The 24,382-nt window shown below is 44.9% G+C and overlaps 1 protein-coding gene across 1 annotated transcript in view; it reads left to right on the top strand.

The window, feature by feature from the left end:
• The first annotated feature begins 297 nt into the window (after positions 1-297).
• scn5lab (sodium channel, voltage gated, type V-like, alpha b) overlaps positions 298-24,382 on the top strand; it is an 82,167-nt gene continuing 58,082 nt past the window's right edge. The window contains exons 1-11 of the mRNA XM_062520911.1: positions 298-564; positions 3,311-3,429; positions 7,032-7,121; positions 9,044-9,172; positions 11,358-11,449; positions 13,016-13,279; positions 16,125-16,188; positions 22,836-22,977; positions 23,277-23,474; positions 23,807-23,965; positions 24,266-24,382. The exon at positions 24,266-24,382 is cut by the window's right edge and continues 240 nt beyond it. Of these exons, the coding sequence (XP_062376895.1) occupies positions 298-564; positions 3,311-3,429; positions 7,032-7,121; positions 9,044-9,172; positions 11,358-11,449; positions 13,016-13,279; positions 16,125-16,188; positions 22,836-22,977; positions 23,277-23,474; positions 23,807-23,965; positions 24,266-24,382 (1,641 nt within the window). The remainder of the gene's footprint in view (positions 565-3,310; positions 3,430-7,031; positions 7,122-9,043; positions 9,173-11,357; positions 11,450-13,015; positions 13,280-16,124; positions 16,189-22,835; positions 22,978-23,276; positions 23,475-23,806; positions 23,966-24,265) is intronic.

The raw sequence follows: 24,382 nt of genomic DNA on the forward strand, positions 1-24,382 counted from the left end.
TTGAACTCACTGTATGTCTGAAATGTCACTGGTATATTTTTGTAAGGTTATTTAGTCAGACAACACTAATTTAAGTGTACAATATGCATGTCAAAATGTTTGATTTAATTTAGCTAGAATGTTTTTGTTTTTTTAACCTTTTCAGTCTTCAATCTGCTAGTTGAAATATGTCCCAATTTCACCCTTGGATAATCTGTCAAGAAATGTAAACACATGTAACTTGACACTCATTTCCCTTACATGTTTGTCCCCTCAGCTGTGAAGTCAACCCAAGGATAGAAGACTCAGGATGAAAAGATGGCAGCCATGTTGTTACCACCAGGTCCTGACAGCTTGCACCGGTTCACTCGTGAATCCCTGGCTGGTATCGAGCAGCGGATTGGCGAGGAGGAGGCCAAGAAATCCAAGGACTACCAGGAGGACTTGGGAGACGTGGAGGTGCCCAAGTCCCGGGCTGACCTGGAGGCGGGCAAGCAGCTGCCTCGCATCTTCGGAGACATTCCGTCTGCACTGGTGGGCGTGCCTCTGGAGGATATCGACCCGTTCTACTTCAAGAACCAGAGAGTGAGTGGCTGGCGCAAAGTTTTTTGGGGTGTTTTGTCTCATCCCTTCCGTTTTTTTCCCCCCTTTATGGTTGTTACTCACGCATGTGGATGAAAACCAGGGGAATTTCTTTGTTATTGATCTGTTTTGTGTTATTTTGTAAATGAGAACAAAATGAAAGGAACTTTGCTTCCAAGTGTTACATAAAACTCCATAAAAGTCCAAGCCCAAATGACAGTAATAGTTATGGCCATTTAAATAGTTGCAGCAAATTAATGTTAGAAAATTCAGAAATAAAATGAAGACATCGTCTAATAAGGGATTTGGTGTCAGGCCAGCAGTGTTGATTTATTTGTGCTGAATCAGTGGCGGAAGCAAATGAGAAATGATAGCTGATGAGACGGATGAGTCATAGACCTGGGCAAAGTCTAATGCAGCCTTTGCTGTGCCCGCTGTTCTCTCTGCTTAGTCAAAGACTTGACCACATCATCTTTGAAATGTTTCCTAAATCTGCTCTTCCAAAAAAAAAAAATATGGCAGCATTTTTAGAAACTGTGATGACGCCCAATGAAAACTGCATTTGATGCAGCCACAGTAACAACTTACTGGGCCCTAATTTCATTGGGCGGCAAGCTGCGAGTTGTGTGTGTGGCACAATGATAGCTTGAAAATGGTGAAGAAGAAAATGTTGTTTGCATGTGAGCAGGGTGCTAGAGTAGTGGGAGACCTTTGCAGGAGACGTTAAATGGCATTTTAATTTATGGGTGATCTATGCATGCAACACCCACCTTTTTGATCAGATACACCCAAATGAGGCATCAATCTTTCCTTGAAGGTGCTTAGGTCTATGCACATGCTGTGCCATTACCAAGGGAAATGTGTGTTAGTAATCTAGATAGCTTTGCATGATGACCTTCTTTGTCTCATATCTATCTATAAGGACACACAATGTTTTTCTTCTGTATCACATTTGCCTGCCTATGTATGCATGCATACCTACAGTCAGAAAGGTCTTGTGTCTTTAGGACAGTACACTGCTTGTACATATTAAGCAAGCAGTATTCCATAATGGAGGCCGCTCTGCAGGCGACAGAGTGGCATGTTATTTACTGTTGTGATCGTGATTTGAGCAAAGGTATGGTGACCTTGCTCCACCGCTCGCACCCAGACCTCACACTTCCCACACGTGACCCGAGCGCGGTCCGGCCTCGGCAGTGCATGTCACTTTAATAGGTGCCCCTGTTGACATTGACACGACATCTCTGAAGAGGATGAGATCACTCATGAGCAAGGCGTGTTGGGAGGGGAGAAAGAAAGAAAGAAAAAAACCCCTTCATAGCCCAGCTCTTGCTCTGTCCATGAGACCCGGAGAGAGAGAGAGAGAGAGAGAGAGAGAGAGAGAGAGAGCGGAGAGTGGGGCTCATCGCCACTCCGTGCCTCTGATTTATTTCCTTTTTTTAAGCCCTAACTGATGAGACGAGTCTGCCAGGCGCAAGCGCGGGCGGACAGTGTGTGACCATTTAGAACGGGGGAGTCTGTCCCGTCTCCACATCTCTCCGAGGCCCATTAATGTAAGCAATGAGGGGGGACAACAAGCCTCCTCCTCCCTCAGGGACAGCAGGTGAGGAATTAAAAACAAAAAAACCTACAAATATCCCCCTCCCCACTAGAGAAATGACTGCGGGCTGCGCCGTGTCACACTTGTGAGCCGGATTTTCTGATAAGCCCCGACGCTGCACATAACTCATGCAAAAAATGCTGCTGCCGCAACATGCCACCGCTAGTGTTCTGCTGACGGGGTGCAGCTCACGCGCGCGCTCGCGCGGTGATTCTTCAGCTCGTGACTGGCTGATGTTATTTATGTTACATTGTCACCGTATAAATCCCGGGCGCTATGAAGACGCCGCCAAAGCGTCAGTGGCCCCCAACGCCACCGCTCTCTGTGCAAACCGGGAGGATGGAGATGTCCCCTTGTGCTGCTGTCGCCCCTCGGCGATAGATACCGTCCCGCTGGTGACAGATGTTGCTCCATCACACCCCTGCGGTAATTTATTTGTGCCCTCTTTTGGGCCCACTCGTAGGTGCCCTATTGTTCATCCCCTTCATTATCTGCCCCATTTGGTGGTGTAATGAAGAGTTCCGGTGGGATTGCGTTATAAATCTGAGACATGCTGTCCCTCGGAGTATTTTGGTGAAGTGTAGTTGGTTTGGGGCATATGTCTGATTATAGCAGGCTCTCAAATTTCTCAAACAATATGGATGTTTGTGTACAGTATGTGTGTGCAGGCTGGTGTGTGTGTGTGTGTGTGTGTGTGTCCTGTATTTTAAGGTGTTCATGGAAAGATCACACCATGATAACATCTAGCTTCCAAGAAACAGCACCAGGAGTTTATGTTATATATTGTATACCAGGGTTTATATTCATTTTCAGGATATGTTTTAGGTCCATTCACTACTGTTAGTGTAATGTATAGAGCTTTGGTACATGTGTGAAAGTATGGATGATGGGATGTGCAGGCTATATTCATGTAGATTCCCTGTGTCATCAAGAAGATAATTTCAGCTGAGACTGTTGACACCTTCCTTGAACCTTTTTAGAGTTTTTCTATTTCTACTGTTTTGAAGGTTGACTAGGAGAAAGCCGTTTCAGTAATAGATGATTCATGATTGCTTATGCGTGTATTTCTACTAAAAGTTTTTATGATGTCTGTCTGTACAGATACTTGTTGTTAATGTGTGGTACTCTCTCTGTTTTTCTTCTCCACAGACTTTTATAGTACTGAACAAAGGGAAGGCCATCTTCCGTTTTAGTGCCACACCTGCACTCTATATTTTTAGCCCTTTTCATCCCGTTAGAAGAGCATCAATAAAGGTTTTGGTACACTCATATCCTTTTCAAATGACAAATTTAATTTCCTTATTTTTGCAGATTTGCTGTGTTTATGTGATGCTTTTGAACAGCTTCACATTATGTTCAGACAACCCTGTGAATTAGTAATGAAAAATAAACAAATTCAAAATCACTAAGATAAGACAACAATGAAGAAAAGGGAATTGAGAGCATAGACATATAGTTTAAATTTGTTAATCTTTTAACTCACATAAATCATGTAGCTGGTTAAAAAAAAACTTTTAGGAATGCTCAGGAAACTTAAGTCTTTGTACTGAGGGCAAAAGTTCGAGGGAACATTCTAGAATTAGATGTCTGCTTATAAGAATGTTGACCATGCCTTTGGCTGTGACAGACAGTCAGCCAACACCCATTTGTCCGCAGACTCCGCCCCGGCACCCACTGACATCACGACACCACACACTTGCACCGTGACAGCATTCCTTGTACTTTGACATTTCAGGGCCACACTCTAATTGGGGGGGTGGGGCGTACACAGGGGGTCGCTTGGCTAGTTCAATGCCAGGTTGGGATGACTGCACTTCCATCTGTACCATTGCCAAACCTTTCAAACACCCACCCATCCAGCCCCCCTCCCCATCCACAAACGCACACAAACCCCCATCCACAAACACACACACACACACACACACACACACACACACACACACACACACACACACACACACACACACACACACACACACACACACACACACACACACACACACATAGCACTCCCATCCACCTTAACAGACAGACAGCTTCTAAAAATACAACACCCTTTTGTTTCGCCACGTCCGTGGGTGTTTAGGAATATTATGCTTGTGGGCACTTGGCTGCTGTCGCCATGATAAGAGGGTGGAGAGTCTGACTCTGGAGGTGTTTGCAGGGCTGGTTGCAGGGATTGCCAGCCCATCCGGCTGTCAGATGTGTACCCTTCAAGTGGTTGACGTATTAATCACCACCAGGCCTGGCTTTGTGTCGCGCGCCAGACTTTTGTTTTGGTTGGGATATCAAGCTGACCTAGCTTGAACGCCCCCAAAAATAGTGTGACCAGGTGTCTTGTTTTTCCCAGGTCATAGCCATATTTCAGCCCCAACATATGTGTGCCCTGTATTCTAAAAGCGATGCTAATTTGTCAGCCTATTGTGGAATAAAACCATAGAGCTGACATACGCACAAAAATAAAAGTTTTTAGAATAGAAGATGCATCATGCGTATGGTAGTCGATGTGGAGAGACACACCATGGAACCTAGTGTGCAGTCAGGCAACCCTTAAAACTAACCAGTGTCTTTGCTACAGTATAAAGATGCAGACACAAATATAATTCTAAACATTACCATAGTTTGACGGTTGAATCAACGCCACTGAGAGACAGATCTGTGTGTCTGTGTTTAGCAATGTGTGAGGTGAGAGGCGCTCACTTTCAGGAATTTAGTGAGCAGTCAGGCAACCCTTAAAGAGACCCTATGCAACTTTCTGCAGGAGACGATCGCTCCTTGTTTACATCTGGAAGTCTGAGATGAAGAACCACGCTTGCAATTTATATATTTAAATATAGCCTATACATGTATAAATATACACGCTAAAGCTGTCGGGGAAGCTCTGCAGAGAAAATGCAAGCATAAAACGAGCGAAAACGAAAAACGAAACTGAAACCAGAGATGAAATCGCCAATCCTGCATAGTTCCTCTTTAAAACTAACCAGTGTCTTTACTATATATATAAAAAAAGAAAGACACAAATGTAATTCTAAACATTACCACAGTTTGGCAGTTGAATTAACGCCACTGAGAGACAGATCCGTGTCTGTGTTTAGCAATGTGTGAGGTGAGAGGCGCTCACTTCCAGGCGGCGGCAGCAGACGGAGACTGCCTTGGCCCTGCTAATAGCAGATTACCCGGGGGACTCAAGAGCCGGGGAAGGAACATGTTTGATTAACCAGCGCCACGAGAGCGCATTCATAACATTCAGCTTCAGGAGAAGAGAAAAGGGGGAAGCACAGGCTGACGCGCCACGCTGAAGTGATTGCACTCATTAGAGACATGCGAGAAATGTGATTCTTAAATCAGTGGGCCTCGGCGCTGAGGCACAGGCGCCCATATCAGCATGGAAAAATAACTCCCAAGACAAGCGGCTGACAAGACTAGACTTTTGGACCTGTCTGGGACTTGACAGGGCATTTGGGAATATCAAAGGGGCCTTTAATCAGCATGTACCGAGGGCTGGAGTTCAGCATTAAAGCACGTTTAGCTCCAATTGAAAACCTAAAAGGCTTTTTCGCCCTTGTCCTTGTTGCAAAATTGTGTCATAGCAAAACTTTTGGCAGCTTTATTTTTTTTGCCAGGGGAGGCTGAAACGAACCTTTCCCCATAATGGGAGCCGGGGAGCATCTTTATGCAGCCGGGGCCACTTATAATCATGACTCATGCTGGTCTGCGGACGCGTGCGGAAACGGGGGGAAAGTGCTGGCGAGGCGTGCGGCGAGTCGAGTCGAGCTGTCTGCACAGGAAGCCGTGCGCGGGGCCCCGCAGCCCCGCAAGCGAGCCGAAACCGCAGCTCGCCTGACACCTCCATTGTGAGAAGTTACTGTATTGAGCGCGACCCAGAGCCTAAAGCGCTTATTGAATCACACGTTCCCATGATCATAATGGGTTATGCAAGTGTTGTCACGCGTCCTGTTCGGGGGGGGGGGAGAGACGGCCGCCTGCTCCAATCAATATGATGAGCAGAGCTGAGGGGAGGCCAAGCCTTTGAGACAGACCCTCTGTAATAAGATAGGCCTGCTTAAGGAGCCTGTCAGGAGGAGGCTAATTCTCCAGCTGAAGGCTCGGAAAATGAGCTCAAAGGAAAGTTTAAGGGTATTTTTGCGGTGACAAACCTCACACAGAAATAATATGACATCTAAAAGAAGTCTTAATGTGCCCATGAAAATATTTAGGATTCTGAATGGCTCGTTCTCACACTCATACTGTAAATATGATATTATATAAATTCAAAGAGAGAATGTGGATTTATGTCATAAAGCAATAGGTTTAATCCGACGTCTTTTATAATTTATGAGCTAAATTGCAGTAATTGATCCCAAATGTAATTAAAAGTCAGGAGACTTTATTTCTTTACTTTTCTGCCATGGTGCCTAAACAAAAAAAAAAACAAATAAAAGATTGTGCTATAAAATATAGATATGTTCTTACACAGTTGGGGTTTTGGTCTGTTTTGGTTTAATACTACTTATTGTGCTTCATTATTTTTGTACAACTTAAGCCTCAGCTCATTGGTATGTTGAGCCTCATTAGGTCTCAGTCACTCTGAGAGTCTGTACTGTTCAACAGCATCATATAAATGGATTTATGATGTCTTTTAATCTGAGATTTGTAAAACTTCATTATTTAGTATTCATTATAAAACCATTAGGCTGGTGCAAATGTATGTGATGTGAAAATTACTAACAGTGAAATGTTCAGAACTGCATTCAGATGTTTCATTTTGTTGTACAGTAAATACAGTCTTGTAGCTTTGTATTTATCCAAGTACACAGACAAACATACATACAAATGAGAGATGAAAAGTGCTTTCCTTAATATTCTGTACATTATTCAGTTTTTTCATAATGTGCACTATTTTGACCAACTGTTGCTTCATGGCCATGTCCGAACCTGCACAATGGGCCAAGTATGTTGAGTAAGTATCTGCCACCCGCCGTCCGCTTCTTAGTGTAGATGCTTCTCCTGGCTAAGAATGCTCTGTCAGTTCTTCTGTGCCTCATTACTTTCTGTCTCCTCTGATCCTTCCTGATTGTATTGACCTCTGAACTGTGCCCTATTTGTCCTGATGTAAAGCTTTGCCAGGTGTTTGTTGCCTTGCCAACCACAATTAGCAAGTAAGTTAATAATTTCAGTGTATCCGAGCCTACTTGACTCTGCTAATGGCACCTCTGCTATGCTACATTGGAATGAACTCCGTGGTATGACTGTCATACCGTTATGACTTAGATTTTCATTAAAGGGGTTTAAAGTTAAATCTTCAAAATGAATCAAATAGATCAAAAAAGGACGGAATGGGAATTAATATTCAGATGAATTTGGCAATACCAATTTTGAGGTGAACATGGGTTATATTCTTTCTGTCAAGCCATGTTATCCACCTCCTGTCTTTGTTTCTTCTTTTCCTCCTTTCTTTCTTTCTTTCTTTCTTGACTTTTTTTAAAAAATTCTTTCTCTCTGTTCACAGTATCTCTCTGTCTATATCTTACTCTCTGTCTGCTATCTGTTCTGTCTGCCGTCTGTCCGCCTGTCCCCATAGTCCATCACCTTGCCCATTGATATATTCTTCTGACTTCTCCCCCATTTTCAGCTCTTATTTTCCCCACACACTTTTCCAGGGCAGTCGGCTAGACTGTTTGTTTCCATCATCCATGAAGTCCAGCCATGGCTCTCACCATGGACAGAGAGGATGTAACCCATGTTGAGCATGTAGCCGAGGTAGTTTGCTGTGTTCTGACATGGGTTGTCCGCCACAGCGTTTCCCGTGCTGTGGGAGGGCAAGCTTACGCCGGCCAAAGCCGAGCATCTTCACCTTTAATGAATACAGATAAGAGCCTTCACATGATTTGTACACTGTCAGCCGACATCCCCAAAAATTAGCTGATTTGTGACCAAGGAGGACCAAGGGTTTATTGGCATGTAGCATGCAATGAATCCCAGCCAATCACAGCACCTCCTCAGACTGGCAATCACTCGTACCTCTCAACACCCAAGTGACAGTAACGCCGATGCCATATTCATTTTCCGCACTTGCTGATCAGTGTGTGGCCGGGCCACGGAGGAGGCGGCGGTAGCGGCGGCGGCGGCGGCAGCTGATTAAGCCGGGCTGCCCCACAAGGGCATTTCTGTCAGAGAAACAGATGCTTGTGTCTCCCACACCTCCTTAAAAGGCTCATTTACCTTAAGCACCACTCACAGTCTTTTGGCGCTGAGCCACCAGTCAGCCATCAGTGTTGAGAGGTCCGATGTCAAACGAAACATTTTTCACCGAAAAGACACGCTTAAAACGACACCCCAAATAAACAAACACCGAATCCCCCAAAAAAAGCAGGATTTGAAAAAAAAAAAAAAGAGAATATGGCCGTGCACTTCAGAATGCTGCATCCTCCATCTCAGCCACCATGTACTCTGCTTTAAAAGTGTGTCTAAAGTGCCGTGCTGGATGTTAATGCCCATTCTCGTCTTGATGACTGCGAAACTCATCAAGGAGCGTCTTGTCAAACGAGCTTGCTGTCCATTCCCCAGGTTGCTGATGCACTCTGATTCACTCGTGCTTTTCCCCCCATCCCTTACAGTTCCATGTCCTCCTCAGATAACCCAATGCTGCTCCATATGTGTCTCTCTATCCCCCCCTTTTTAATTCTCTCTTTGGTTTTTTCCTTTCAAACTCTTGATTGGGATACACTGTAGACTGGACCATGTCCAGGACTAACGGGAGGTATTTGCGACTGAGCTCCCTCTAGGTCCATTGCTAAGTTAATGTGTTGAACCTGTATGTGTCTGTCTCCCTCCACCCTTGTCCTCTTCTCCACCCCCCTGTCCGACACCTGCCCTTTTCAGGTACACGTTCACCGGCATCTACACGTTTGAGTCGTTGATTAAGATCCTGGCGAGGGGCTTCTGCCTAGGGCCCTTCACATTCCTGCGTGACCCCTGGAACTGGCTGGACTTCAGCGTGATAGTCATGGCGTGAGTATCATCTGCCTCTCCGCTGACCCGCGGTGACCTTTCACCCCCGAGCCTCGTCTGTGACCTCCTCAGACCGTGTTTTTTGCTCTGCTGATGGAGCAGTTCTCATCAGTTTCACCTCATGAGTCCCCGCTGGCGCACCGAGATGATCATTGAAATGTCCCCTCTGTCTTTATGGGTCAAATCTCTCGGTGTCCTCTCCAGCCCTTGGGGAACTCCCCTCTAATTTCCAATATTTGCTTTGTTTTGTCCATATCATCGACTGTTTATTTTTTCGATGCACTGTCCCTATGGCTATTTTTTTTCTGTGTGCATTGTTAAGTACAGTCAGGCTTTTGTCACAGTAAGAAAAGAGGGAACAGATTCACAAAACCTTATTCTGTTAAGAACTTTAATATCGTCAAAAAAACTGTACCATTTTGGTGTGGTCTCCCGAATTGAGTCTTGACAGCACGTTTGTGCCAATCAATGAGAACTGACATTGTTGTAAACAGACAGAAGATGAATATGTTTCCCGTTTCGCAATGTCCAATGTATCTCCAACTGCCAAACTGTCCAGGGTCACAGGTCAAGAATGTTGTGGAATAAATCAGAACGCACACACCCCACCCTCTAGATGCTGACTGGCTGACTGTATCAGAGGCTTTTGTGCACGCCTGAAAGCAAAGTCAAAACACAGCGGCTTATTTATTGATTTGTTCCTTTATTTTCTAATTTAATGCTACTGCATTTGTATCCCGCTCGAGAATACGGGCTCATTTGTAACAAATTACAATTTCTAAGTGGTACAGTATTAAATTTGATATTTACGAACTAATATCTTGCAAAGATAATATTTCTTTCTCTAATTTGCAAAGATGAAATAAAACTGAAATACAGCTGCAGTGACGGTAAAACGGTACTCGCCCTGTCCGTTGTTCACATAAAGTGAATCCAGTAAGTTGGCTATGAGATCAGTAGTGACAGTAAGACGTAAACATCTATATACTTTTATTGCAGTATTATATGATTCCTGCATCATGCCAACGCTAGAGAGAGATTGTGTTGAGGGGACTCTCCCCACTTCAGTTGCAGTTGATGAACTGCTGATTCCTTGTGTGGCCTTACGACCGTATTCCTCTTGGCTGAACGGGCCAGTTGTCCTTGAACTGGATGCCTCAGCAGGGTTACTGGGATCCTTAGCCACACCATTTCCCATAAGTCACAGCATCGTCAGGGCGTTGACAGCACCCCTTCCCGCCGTTGCTGGCTTTATTAAATCCAGACTGATGACTGGGAAACGGATACGAGTGGTGGAAACGATAAACGCTCCCATCCCTGGGGTTCCCATGGAAACAGAATGGCCGCCCTCACTTGTTTGACTGGCAACTGTCTGAGTGAAATGGCAAACATAATTGCATGGTGCATTGGTCAAACTTTACCTTATCTTTATGCATATAATTTTACAGTAAATATTGGCATAAGTCTTAATCTTACATATAAATCTTTTTTGTTTGTATTCACTGTAATTTGATTAGTATCTGGTCAGGTATATGGTCAGTTCAGATATGCTAAGGTGTATGACGTGATACACACTCCGGAAAATTGGTGGTGCCACAGTTATTGTACTGTAATTTCTGGGAGACCCTTAACATTCAATAGATTCCATATTTTTCTTTTTATCTAAATACCGTAAAAATACTTTATTCTTCCTATATCCTTCCTTATTCTTTCTATTTGTGTTTATAAGCTTATGTTGATTTTATCATTTGACCAATCATGCTTTTTGACTGATTCCTTTATGTTTCTTCCTCTGTGTTTTTTTGTGTTTATGTTTTATCACATATGCAATCTGATCCTGCAGGTATCTAACTGAGTTTATTAAAGTAGGCAATCTTCAGGCACTACGATCATTCAGGGTCATCCGAACATTGAAAACTATTTCAGTGATCCCAGGTAAGGGCATTCTGCTCCTGACCGTAACGTCAGGGGACGGGTGTAGGAGGGATAGCGCTGTCGCTGTTTGTCTGGTCACAACCGTAATGTTGTACCCACTACGGTCCCAACAGCTGCCCCATATCTGACCTCACCCCACATGTGGACGCCTCCTTGCCTCCTGTCTGTCTCCTGTGTCTATTCACCTGTGTGTTTGCCTGTTGTGGTCACATTGTCATTGTGTGTGTCTTCAATTCTCTGCTCATTGCAGATATGTTACTGAGTTTGTGGACTTGGGCAATGTCTCAGCGCTGCGAACGTTCAGGGTCCTACGAGCACTGAAAACAATCTCAGTCATCCCAGGTGAGAAGGGAGTTAAATACTAAGGGCCTACATTAGAAGGACCACTGCCAGACATTTCCATTTCTCCAGCTTATGCAATTCACGGAGATGTGGAAATGTGACATGTAGGAAATGAGGACACTTTTGAGTTGGGCAGCCCTCCCGAGGTGCAGAAAGTATTAGTGTTGCCAAGATTATTTAAGCATTAAGGTACCTCTACTTCTAAAGTTAACACTGGAGGCTACACACACACGCACACACACACACACACACACACACACACACACACACACACACACACACACACACACACACACACGTGATGTAATGAGTGAAATCCAGAATGTTTACATACAGTTTTGTAATATAAAAAAGTGTAGTCTATACAGGTGACACTGCTGTAAGCGCAAATAGGCTGAGGCCATGCTATCAAGTTTCCACGCTTCCAAGCTTATTAAGTAACCTGACTCAAAAGACCTCATTCAACCTTAGTGTTTAACAACTAATAGGCATGAACATATACTTGTGAACTGACTATCCATGAAAAGCTGAAGCCATTCACATCAGACAGTCTTTCAGATGGTACTGAGTGGTACTGGCCCTATAAAGCAACATCTTTCAGCCTTGTCCTGAAACCTATAGGTCAACAACAGACAAAATGCCCTCAGAAAGATGATTAACAATGTCTTTCCAATAAAACATAGCCTAACATACATTGAATATACTAAATTAAACATTAAATGACAGATGGATGTTCTGAGAGGATTATAGTCCAGGGCTACAATCTGTAGATATGTATTTCATGTTTTCATATTTACACTTTACATATGTATATGTCACATTAGCCACATAGTTAAAGAATACAGATATAACACTATATCCTTCTATGAGAGATATTCTTATTACATTTATAATATACCTCAGGGTACATTTATTTAAAGAATTCTAAACAGAAGTTCTTCAAATTCTGTCTGTGTCTGATGTCAATGACATAATATTGTGAAATGGTGACAGTGGATTACTCAATGGAAAATGTTTTTGTTTTTGTTTGTTTTGTAAGTGTTACATTGGGGAAGCCCTTTCTGTGTTGTGTGTTTTGGTTGTCTTGCAGTGCTGTGTTTTTCATGTGATGTCGTGTGTTGCTTCTTGTGGTTGCATGACGTTTTCAATTCAGTAGATTGATATAAAAGTCAGTAATACTCTGTTATGTTGACATGAAATGACACAAACATATAGTTAGCTACATTTGGTTTTGATTTCCATAGTTGCATGTTATGCATTTGCAATGTTATGGGATAGTCTTAGAAATGAAATCATTTATACCAGTAACCTCTACCTCAATGTTTCCTGGGTGTTCTTTTTTTTTGAAGGAGACATTCAGCAACACAAATGTATAAAACTGATTAAATTATAAAAGAAGCTAGTGCCAGAAAGTCCCACATTAAAATGAATTGTAGGGAAAGTTTACAGCAAAAGCTATGAAATCTCTTATTGATGAAAAGGCACCATGTCACAGGGAGAAGCACATTGCTGTGATCGGTGACGACGGCGAGAGTGACCTTTGCCCTCCCCTTGTCCCGCACTCAGGCCTGAAGACCATCGTGGGCGCTCTCATCCAGTCGGTGAAGAAGCTGGCGGACGTGATGATCCTCACCGTCTTCTGCCTGAGCGTCTTCGCCCTCATCGGCCTGCAGCTCTTCATGGGCAACCTGCGGCAGAAGTGCGTGCGCAGCCCCGCCCAGTGCATCACCAACACCACTGTCATCAGCAGCCTCAGCGTCAACGGCAGCAGCACTTTCTTCTGCAACAACAAGACCTGGTCCTCCATCGAGGAGTTTGTCAACACCGAAGGTAAGACTTGTAGACGCCGCCGCCGCCGCCGTTGAGAATGACTGGAAACCCACACACAGTGTTCTGCCCAAGGGCAATTTCTACAGACTTCAGTAATCTATAGAGTGGTGTGTGAATGAATAGTGTGTGTGTGGACGTGGCAAAAAAAAAAAAAAAAGTCAATTAACGAATGTGGGTCAGAGAGCTGACTTTTTCCATGACTCCATTTTTTTTTTTCGTGCATTTCCCATGTTTCAGCATTAAAGACGTAAGCATATCTGACCTGAATAGTGGCAGTGCAAAAGAGTGATGGTCATGCAAGCAGACTGAATGTGCCCAGGCTGAAATGCAGATAGTGCCTCGGCCAGGGAGCTTTTTCTCTTTTTATTATGTGGATGTGTGTAGTGTGGCAAAATGAGACTGGAACACACTCTCTGCCTTGAGCAACATTTGTTAAAGCTTACATAATGGCATATGCCTGACGTTGATTTTAAGGGAGGCAGACCACGGAAGGTATTATTTTCAATAGTGTGGGAAAAATAACAGAATAACATTTCCGTATAAATGACTTATGACATGTGCATTAGTAGTAATATTAAACAACAAATTAAGCAATTAAATATGCAAGCTCATCTACTTGAATGCGTGGTTCTTTTTTCAGGTAGATTTTTTAGATATGTTTTCAGAATTTCTGGGGACAAGGCAAAGTAATAATTTGTCACTCCTAGGAAAACTCATGTCTGCAAAAAGCACTGTATTTTTTTTTCTGGAATGTTCTTTTTGCCCACAAACACGTCGAGGGCAGTGTCACTGTGAATTTCACAGACACTGGGAGCTCCTGCTGGCATTTACCTAGGGTGAAGACACTGAGATTATTATCACAGCCTTGGTTGCCAAGACTTTTCTGGGAACCTGTGCCTTTGATATACTGCTGTACCATATAGTGTGTCTGTATTTAATATATGTCTCTAGTATCTCTAATATAATAGCAGTATCATATTTGTTCAATCATCTCACTATCAAGTCTTTGGCTTTGTTGTTAAAGACTTTCTTATCTGGGTAATGGGGGATTTTTGTATTTTAATGTGAGAGGAGTGGATCGCAGACCCGGTTGATTGTAATTTTAAGTTAAAACAGCACAGTCATTATAGGTGAGCAGACATTCATTTAACTTTAGATTTTATTTTTGGTTGATCCCATTTCATGAGAATAGAAATTAGGGCAGAACTGTCGCTCAATAAGTTGACCTGCACAAGGCGGATGTAGGGCAAAGATTTAAATAGATTGATGCTACCTCTAATCATGACCAGTCACATTGTTTGAATTACCGACTCGCAACAGAAGTTGTATAATGCACGTAGTGATAAACAAGGGATCGTTGTATCAGGCACGCATGGTCTTTGCGCGTAATGCTAAAACAAATATCATCCGCCGACCACACAAGAGTGCTGCAGAGTAGCGGGATATTGTTGGGCCTGACTACTGTTACAGTGTAAACATGCATGGAATAGCTGATGTGAGCTGTTGCTTTAGCCTTCTAAGACCTTTCAAATCAGTTTTTAAGGATGTTTCCCGTGGAATAGCCTGCATAAGATATGCCTGAAGGTGCCGTGATGTTATTGAATAAGAAACCTTGTTGGGGTGCTACTGTTTGTTCGACCCGCAAAGGTTATTTGATAAGAAGCCGCATTACTTTAGCTGGCTTTTGTTCTCAATACATTTATAGCACGGCGTAGATAGCATGACACGGGCCACTAGAGAGTGCGTTTAAATTGTTATTCCAGCATCTGATCAGCCCCTGGAGCAGGGGGGGGGGACGAGGGGGGGGTGACCACGGGCTGACAAGCGCCACCGGTGGGGAGGCTTTCAGGTCTCGTTTGAGTCAGGGCGGCACAGGAGGAACATTTAAGGCCATGCTGAAACGCGGAATGGCGACAGCTGAGGGCTGGAGCGCGGGCGGGTGGGCGGCCTGCCAAGGGTCTCTCGCGCGGCCGGGCGAACCCCACTCTCCAGCCCTTGCGGTCAGCCCAGCGCCTCTCGAGCGCTGGAGTGGGGACAGGGTGAAAGGCAAACGGTGTGAAAATGAGGCAAGATAAAATGAAGGGCCCCGGCTGCTCGGCAGAAGGAGCACAGGCTTGACCAGCCAGGCCACCGTACGTTGTAATCTCTTAGTCACTTTAATGGGACTGAAACACAGCTGCGGGTCTGGTCGAAATGGTGGCTCTTGCCAGACACGCGCTGATACCATTTATATGACTTCTGAAGGAGCTGCCTTACTTCAGGGCCAAAAGTGTATCACACTAAAAGCAAGAGTGATGTCCTAACTGTAACCCAACACCACTGGGTCTGGGTTTGTGTATTTAGTTCAATGCTTACATCATTTACAATGACTTAGAGGGTGGTGCACATTTCAGAATTTCATCCAATTACTCTTTTTTTCATGTTCTTACAAAGTGAGTTAAGCATTAGGCTTGGAATCTGACAAAGGAAAAAAGATTGTATTGGGAGAAACTGAAAAATGAGAAGTAAAAACATAATATCTTCATAGAAGTACATTACTCTACATTTTTTCCCATTCTACTTACTGTAATTCTACTTCAGTTGTGTATGAAAAATTGCTCACCATCTGCTGATATATGAATTTGCAGGTGAAGATGGATAAAAGTAAACTCTACCTGTATATCTCTATACTTAATAACATCTAATCAATGCAGCCTATCCTGACTTAAGGCCAAGTGTACCACAACATTTCCAAGAAACGTGGTTAACTACTGTAAACTACTGGTTTCATAGTTTTTGGGATGTTTCTGTGGAACCATGTGCCATGTTTATGTACCTATCTTACAGAGGTATTTCTCTTTTTCAGACAATTTTTACAAGGTGGAAGGAGCCAAGGACGCCTTAATCTGTGGAAATGGAAGTGATGCTGGGTGAGTGTGCCTGGTTCCACACTACTTTAAGTCTGGCCTTTGTGTGTTGTTGTATCAAAGTACGCATTGGAAAACTTGGGCTGCGCAAGTCTATTTTTAACGAGCAACTAACGAGTGATCAATTATGTACTGAGAGCATTGAATCTGAAGGCATGTACAAGGAGATTTGTTTACGGTAACCGACCTCACTTATGCATTAAACAGGTGAACGTTTGATATGCTCCCCCGCTCCGTCTGATCTGTTACTTGAGCCTTTAATCGGTTTTGTAAGGCATCTAATTATTTAGTATACATCGGTTGTCACAGGTCGTCCTTGTCATATTTGGCTGTGACAGCGCACAAGTGGAGAAGGCCAAAGGGGCCCGAGATTAGCTGGGGGCGAAGCGGCGGATTGGGTTCCGGTGACCGGGTGGCTAATGTAAACAAAGGTCTAGGGCAGCTTTGAAGGCCTGACTCAGGGAGGCTGGGTGAGTCAGCTGTTACGACCAGCCCCCGCTGCCGCCGCTCGCACTGGGAGCCGCATAGCTCTTGAGTCACATTCAGCGGAGAGCTTTCTGAGGAGCGAGTTAGGTAAGATGCCAGCGTCCGGCGGCTAAGAACCCCCCCCCCCCCCCCCCTCTCCCCCCCCCACCCTCCGTGCGCCGAGGTCAAGGAGGATTTTCAGTCATTAACTTATTACGCCTTGTGCATGTTGCGTTGTCATGCTATGAATCGCTGTCATGCATCTCATGTCTTCTGTTGCCACGCAGTGAATTCATGATGGATAGACTTTAAAAGCAAGTCAACTCTTAGAATCACATGCAATTGCCAGGTCTGTTTGACTGTTGACACAAATCTCAAAGTGGCTGACAAAGGTAAACTTTTAGTGAAGCTGTTTCAGAAGTGATGGTGCCACCACTATATTTTAGTCTGTGGCCACCTACGGCTTGTCGACTTGATGCGATTCCCTGTTGCTTTGGATAAAAGCGTGTTCTAAATCCCACTTTACAAAGTCAGTTCAGATACATGTATGTATTGGTCTGTTCTCAGTATCACTACTGTGACGTGAGTAGTGACTACAGTATATTATAGGATAACTTGTGATAGACCAAGGACAGATTGGAAGATGGTGGGCTCAGGTGATGCCTAAACCACTGTGAAGAGATCTCCCAATATAAATGATGGTAGAGGCGTTTATTCACCACATGTGTCTCTGAGGCAATTAATACGAATTGGAGCAGTCTGATGGATACCACAGTGTCTGACAGAGTATCGCTGGTACTCGTTTTAAAATTGTTCCCCAATGAGCACTAATACTGGGCATTACATTAGTTGGCCATTTTACTTCTACATTTTCACTTTACACCCCATATTGTAGCAGCTCATTCAAGCTATGTATCACTCCAGTGTTTTCTTTAAATGCTCATTTGTGTTAAAGGGTTTTCATTTATTGCTCCTAAAGTAAGCTTATACCATTACGACGAAGAAAGGGACGAGGGACTTAGGAAGGAACCATTCTGTGAAACAGGGGTGTTGGATGATGATGACTAAAGTGCCATTATCCACTGTCAGTGGTCTCTGAAATGCCATAGCTGTGTACATTTCATTGCACGCTCCTGTGGTTGCAAAGCAAATGCAATTAGAGCACAGGCTAGTAGCACTCACTAGTGGTAGCTGCCTACAGTATGCTTTCAGATCTGGCAGTAAATGGTTAAAACATTATCTTAAAAGCTATGCTAATCAATATAGTAATATTTAAAAAGAATTGGACGCTTTTTTTTTTTTCATTTGAAATGGGAATATATATCGAACATGTAATGGAAAGTGCAAGACATTTCCCCTGAGTTATAGAGGTGGGAGGCATGGCGGCCTTGCTGCCTAATGGTCTGGTTGGCATAAATTATGGACTGGCCCCACAGATGTTGATTGTAACATCTGCTCCCATTCAGAGAGAGACAAAGAAGAGCAGATCCGTCTGTCTGTCCCCCCTGATAACGCGGCGTCCACAGGCGGCCTCGTGTCCAGCGCTGATAACGCCGCCCACAGAGCCCTGCCCTGGACTGACCACGCGCGCTGTGTGATACCGGACTCACGCAGCACTGGGGGGGCACGCCATGCTAGGAAAAAAGCATCGCGTCGCTCCAGACTATGTTCTACCTCAGCAGGTTTCTAAGATGTACATCAGCCATTATGTGCGCGCCAAACATAGAATGACAAAATACAACGTCCAAAGTACAAACACATGCCAGATTGATGCAACCAGTGGCATTTCTTGATTAAAAAGCCTGATATGGCACTGCACAAATGGCCTTTGGAGGGTATCAGTCATAATTAAATTGTGAAGAACAGGGCACCAGGATTACAGATACCACAGGAGGGATAATCTCCCTGAAACCAGCCATGTTAATTGCAGTTACTGCAGCATAAGTCAAAAGGAGAGACGCGCCGAGGCTTTATACACCTCACTCTCCGCCGTGAGCGTCCACGGAGCGCCCATTATCCCAGGTACCCTTGCTCCCCTCATCTCGGTCCCTGTTTAAGGCTCCTGGCCTCCGTCTAATGGTTTCGCTAATGGCCGCCTTGGCCATGAAGTGGAGATCATTTAGTCTCTTCCTCCCGTTCTTTATCTCGCCCATATTTATTCCTTTCATCCTCGAAGAGCTGAAGTGTACTTTACCATGAAATCTCCTTTTGTAGTTTCGCTGATGAGTATGATATGTTCTAGCCTATTTTGAAAGTTTCTTTTTAGTCATGAGGTAGTTGCATTCTCTATTCTTGATCAACTAATATGTCTCAAAATCGTTGAGATATTCCCATAATATTAACCCTTTTGCGACTGCTCCAGACACCCCTGTGAAAACACCCATCGGCTTGCCTGTATCACGGTGGTAATTATAGGGTGTTAGTCTGTGTTGATTGCACTGGTGAGACTATAAATACACTGTAATTAGGGGGCATTTTGGATGTTTGAAAGATTATATCAGTGAGCTGCCTCATAGCTTGTCCAAATGGACGGATCATGATTTCGATCACGAGCCAGAGCCAGAGCAACTCAAAATAGCGCGGCGCCTCATAGGCACAGTGCCGGTGATCTTGAGTCCCACCGCTTAATTGATAATTAATTACAGTAATCACTTGTCAAGGCAAAGGGACAGAATGCAGGGTAAAACAATGCTTTCTCTAAACTGATCACAACAATGTACTGTATTACCACAGTATATCATGCCTCTTGGTCAGACGCTTGTCTTGATCTTTACATTACGTACCATTTATTCATTTAGCAGACACTGTTATCCACTGTAACTCACGACATGAGGAATAACATTCAAACTACAATGCAGAGGAGACCGTAGGTAGCAATTAGGTAGTAATTTGTGGCATGTTTTATGGGAAAAAATAGCCTCTAATCAACTTTTACTTTTAGTAGGAATATAATCAAGTAGCTGAATGGGCATTATGTAAAGCAGTAATGAAATGTGGAACTATATTTTCACACCAGATTGAGGTTATATAGCACGTCAGCTACTTCAACGAGCTTTTAGCTCAGCAGGACAATTATTAAAAATAATCAGAATCTGATGTAAGTATATAACCGCCACATTACCAGCCTGCCTGGAACAACTCAACAAGTCCACGGAGACGGGCTTGAAAACCTCAAGGGATGTTACAAAAAACAATCTCCTTGGGCAACAAACCTCCTGGAAACGGTTGCTATAGAAATGTCGTTCTCTTATCCAGGTAGACCTCTCTGCTAGCCCTTCCCTGTGCAGGGCTAATAGCCTGTGAACTCAGATTTCAGTAATTGCTGGATGGGAGATTCTCACGACTGTGACAACACGTTCAGAATGTGTGGTTTGGGCAGGTGTTATATACGGATGGAAATGGATAGAAGGTAGATCTCTTTATTTAAAAGGGATAGCTAGTTAATATTGTGTGTCAGTTTCACATAGTGTTTGAGGTAGGGGTTAATGCTTTTCTCGTTAATGTTTTGTCTATGTGTCTATGTGTCTATGAGCACACAGATCCTTCCATAGAGTGCAAAGGGAGGGAAGAGGGAGCTATCTGATTGGACAAACAGGCTGTGACTTGTGTTCACCTCATAGAACCTGCACTGAAACATGAGCTGTAGACTCAGGGTCTTATCAAGGTGAAGACCCCTGCTTTGGAGCCCGTGGTCTCTCTCCCCTGCTCTCGCTGTTTCTCTCTCCTGTGCTCTCACTCCCTCCCTCTCTCCCTCCCTCCCTCTCTTTCTCTCTTGCTCTTTCATTTTTAGGGGCTTACAGAAGGAGAACTAATTTTCTCTCTCTAACTAACCCCGGGAGGAGGCAGATTCCTGTCCCTGCTGCCTTTGCCAACGGCTCAATTGGGTTCCCTCCACCTTGTGCCACGAGAGCCAGAGCTGTTAATGACCAGCTCACCTTCCCTGCTCAGATGCCTGTTTGGGAGAGCGCGGAGCAGGCAGCATTAGAGAACTCTCAAGAACTCTCAATATTCTTCATTTATGATCATAGATCCACGTCAGTTGTTGAGTTGTTGAGTGGGAATAAACACTATAATCCACATTATAATTGCAAAAGATGCATCTCATGGCTCACACACACACACACACACACACACACACACACACACACTCACACACACACACACACACACATATATAAAAAAAAGGTGTTGGAAAGTGTTGCTGTTGTGACTGCTGAGCTGTGATACACAATGTTCAGGACCAAGATGACCTGATGCGATGTGCTCATTAGCTAGTAATTAGCTAGTTAGTCTGTGCTGGCTGAAAAACAGCATACTTGTTTTGCTCTACTCATGCTGTATTTTTAAATGGCAGAGGCAGCTTTGGGAATGCCATCTGAGCGAACGGGAAGCAGCGCGGTGCCAGTGCAACAGAGGAAGTTGCCGTTAATACTTCCTGTCATGTCGAGACTCTTGATGCCAATGGGCAGCTAACATGGAAACAAAAGAGAGTGAACCGTATTGGTTTACGGGATCAACTACCATACATATTCTGAAAGGTTCTCCATCAGGCTTCATCTACCTCCCCCTCATCACTAAACCCCAAAATAGCCCTTGTCAGGGGACCTCATACTTTGGCGATGCTTTGGTTCATTGTGCTTCCAGCATGTGGACGAAGTGACGGCAGCCTCTTTGGCAAATTGCTCCAAGTGATCAAAGCGATTCATGTCCAGGCTGTCAAAATATATTGTTATTCAAAGACTATTACACAATTAGTATTAGTATTAGTATGCCATTGTTTATATACCAAGAAGAAAAATATGTGTAAATGGTTCACATCGGTGTATGAAGTAATAGGATTTCTGTGTGCCTTGTTGAATGTTTACAGTAGTATTTGTCAGTCAGAGAGCATTAGGCAGAGAGGACAATACTTTGGGAAAGCCTTTTCCCCTTGAGATTACACTATTTTGTTTTTCTCTGATTCCTATTGTTGAGCCCATCAAAGAATGCGAAAGACACAACAAAACACCCCTGTTTGTAGAATGAATAAACCTTTGAAAACATTCAAACCCAGGTGGGGTAAGCCCATCTGTGCTAGTCCCGCAGTAGCTCCGTGAGCAGGGACGACTGAAAGAGTTAACCCAGAGTGCCAGTAAGTGATGTTACTGTGTGAGTCAGTGTTTACATTTTGTGAGAGGACTGGAGCTGTTGGCTCTTCGCTATCAGCCTGTGGAGCTCCACCATCACTTCCCCCCCCTTCCCCCTTTCCCCCTGACCGCCCCCCCCCCCCCCCCCCCCCCCTTTTGCATTTCATATGCCACCTCCCATCCGCATTGAATTGAAGTGGCCTTGTCCATTATCACGTCCTCCAGAAACACACCGAGGTGTCCGACAGCGATAGCGCCCATCACCCCACACCCTCACACCCGCCAAGCATGCCACGGTGGCTGGAGGGCCCGCTGGCCCTGGAGGCCCCCAGGCAGGGCTAGGGGAGTGGGGGTGGGGGGGATTGGTGGGGTCGGGGAGAGAGGCTGGCGGGCAGGGGAGACACACAGAGTGGTTGTGGGAAGAGGGGGGACGGGGGCGGTGGCGGTGGTGCGCCGGGGTCGGGGCTGGCACATTCGGTGGCGCCACAGGCCTCTCAGCTCGGCCTCGCTGACAGTCGGCTGACCCTCCGCCACCCATCACGCGACCCCCTCGCCGCTCGTCGCGGGCAAAGTGTCGGAGGGGCCGCGCACTCTTTGGCCCGGGGGGCTCGGCGGCTCACGTGGTGGGGGGCGGCACATGGGCACATATCTGCAGGGTGGCATCATCCTCCATGCCTCAGGCAGGGGTTGGCACGGGGTGTTTATGTTACGAGCCACAGCAGTGGCTATATACAGTAAAGTGCTCTACGCCGGTGGTCCCCACCCCCTTTGACGTCCTCGTTTTTTGTGGTGTTTTTGTTCAAATTTCCTGTGACCTTCAGGGGATCACGACGCAGCCAAATGAGTGTTCATGTGCCATTATTAATTACTATTGAAGTAATGGGAGTGCAGACTTGTGAGTCAAAAGCATGCATTCAATTTGGCAGCACTGGGCTCATTCCTAAGTGCATATTTGGAGAGATACTGAGCTTGAACACTTCAAGGATTTCGTCGTTGCCCTCAATAACTCCCACACAACCAAATGGACACATCTATCTTGTGTCTGGTTTTATTTCGCAGGAAATGTCCAGATGGGTTTGAATGTATGAAGACGGGGCGGAACCCTAATTATGGCTACACCAGCTTTGACACCTTTGGCTGGGCATTCCTCTCGCTCTTCAGACTCATGACTCAAGACTGCTGGGAAAATCTCTATCATCAGGTAATGATGCAAAGTGCTCCACTCCATGCGGTGTTAATTAAATCTTTTCAAATGTTCAGTGCGTAAAATTAAAGGTTCAATTGATTACAGCTCTCTCTTAATCGGACTATGTAGCAGATCAGGCGTTGATATAATTCTCAACATTTTAAAACAGCAATGCAGAAAGATCTCAGGAGAAACAGGAGGAATGGCATTGCTTAAAATGCCTCCATGTACACGTAGATATTTAGAGTTGTACTGTAAGTGTAGGAAAAATGCATGTGCATTAACATGGAATTTTTATTGACACCTCGACTTAGACGTTACGATCGGCGGGGAAGACCTACATGGTGTTCTTTGTGGTGGTCATCTTCTTGGGCTCCTTCTACCTGGTCAACCTGATCCTGGCCGTGGTGGCCATGGCCTACGAGGAGCAGAACCAGGCCACCATCGCCGAGGCCCTGCAGAAGGACCGGGAGTTCCAGCAAGCCATGGAGCGCCTACGCCAGGAACAGCAAGTACGTCTCCCAGCTCACTCCGTCCAGCGCAGTCACAGCAGCAGCAGCAGCAGCAGCAGCAGCCTAAACGATTCAAAGCGCTGGTGTGCTACTGGGCTGTTAGCCTGTTTATGATATTACAGACATCCGGAACAATTGAGGAGATGGCACTGCTGGGATATATGATGTGATTTAGATGTCATGTCTGCATCCGTAGATTGCGGATATTGCAATGAGCTGTCTGGGGTCTGTCTATCCATCTATTTAAGCTTCTCTGAAACTCGAACCACAACTTTTAACTGTCTTGTTTTTTTCCCCTCACTTTCTTGTCATGTCTCCCACTCACTATTCAGAAAGTGACGGAGACCGAGTCGATGATTTCCCCAGATCTGTCTCCATACGTTCCCTCGGAAGAAAAAGCTCGGAGGAAAAGCCAAAGAACCTTGTCTGAAGAGCCAGAGAACGAGTGTGAGGAGAAAACGCAAAAAATCGATACGATAGAAGGCATGAAGGTGAGTCATCCCACCTCAGACTTCACAGATAAGGGACAATGGGCACGTTTCCCAGATTCGTTAAGAAGCTCTTAAGTGCTAAGAACTTCTTAGGAGCGCTCTAAGAACGTTCTAAGAACGCTCCTAAGAAGTTCTGAGCACCTACGAGCTTCTTAACGAATCTGGGAAACGCGGCCAATAACAGTAAAAGTCATGTGACAGCATGAAGACAGCGATATAGGAAATGACCGGTCTGTAGTGAGTATTCCGAACCCACTTTCCTAACAAACATTCCCGTTGTCTCTCGTCCGCTCTGCCCAGCACACAACACACACGTTTCTCGTGCGCACACTGTCATCGCGCACCCGGAGGGGCAGCCAGGTCAGCATCTTCAACTTCCGGCCGCGCAACAAGGACTCCGAGGCGGACTTCGCCGAC

This window comes from Sardina pilchardus, chromosome 19, assembly GCF_963854185.1.
Source record: "Sardina pilchardus chromosome 19, fSarPil1.1, whole genome shotgun sequence".
Lineage (NCBI taxonomy): Eukaryota > Metazoa > Chordata > Actinopteri > Clupeiformes > Clupeidae > Sardina > Sardina pilchardus.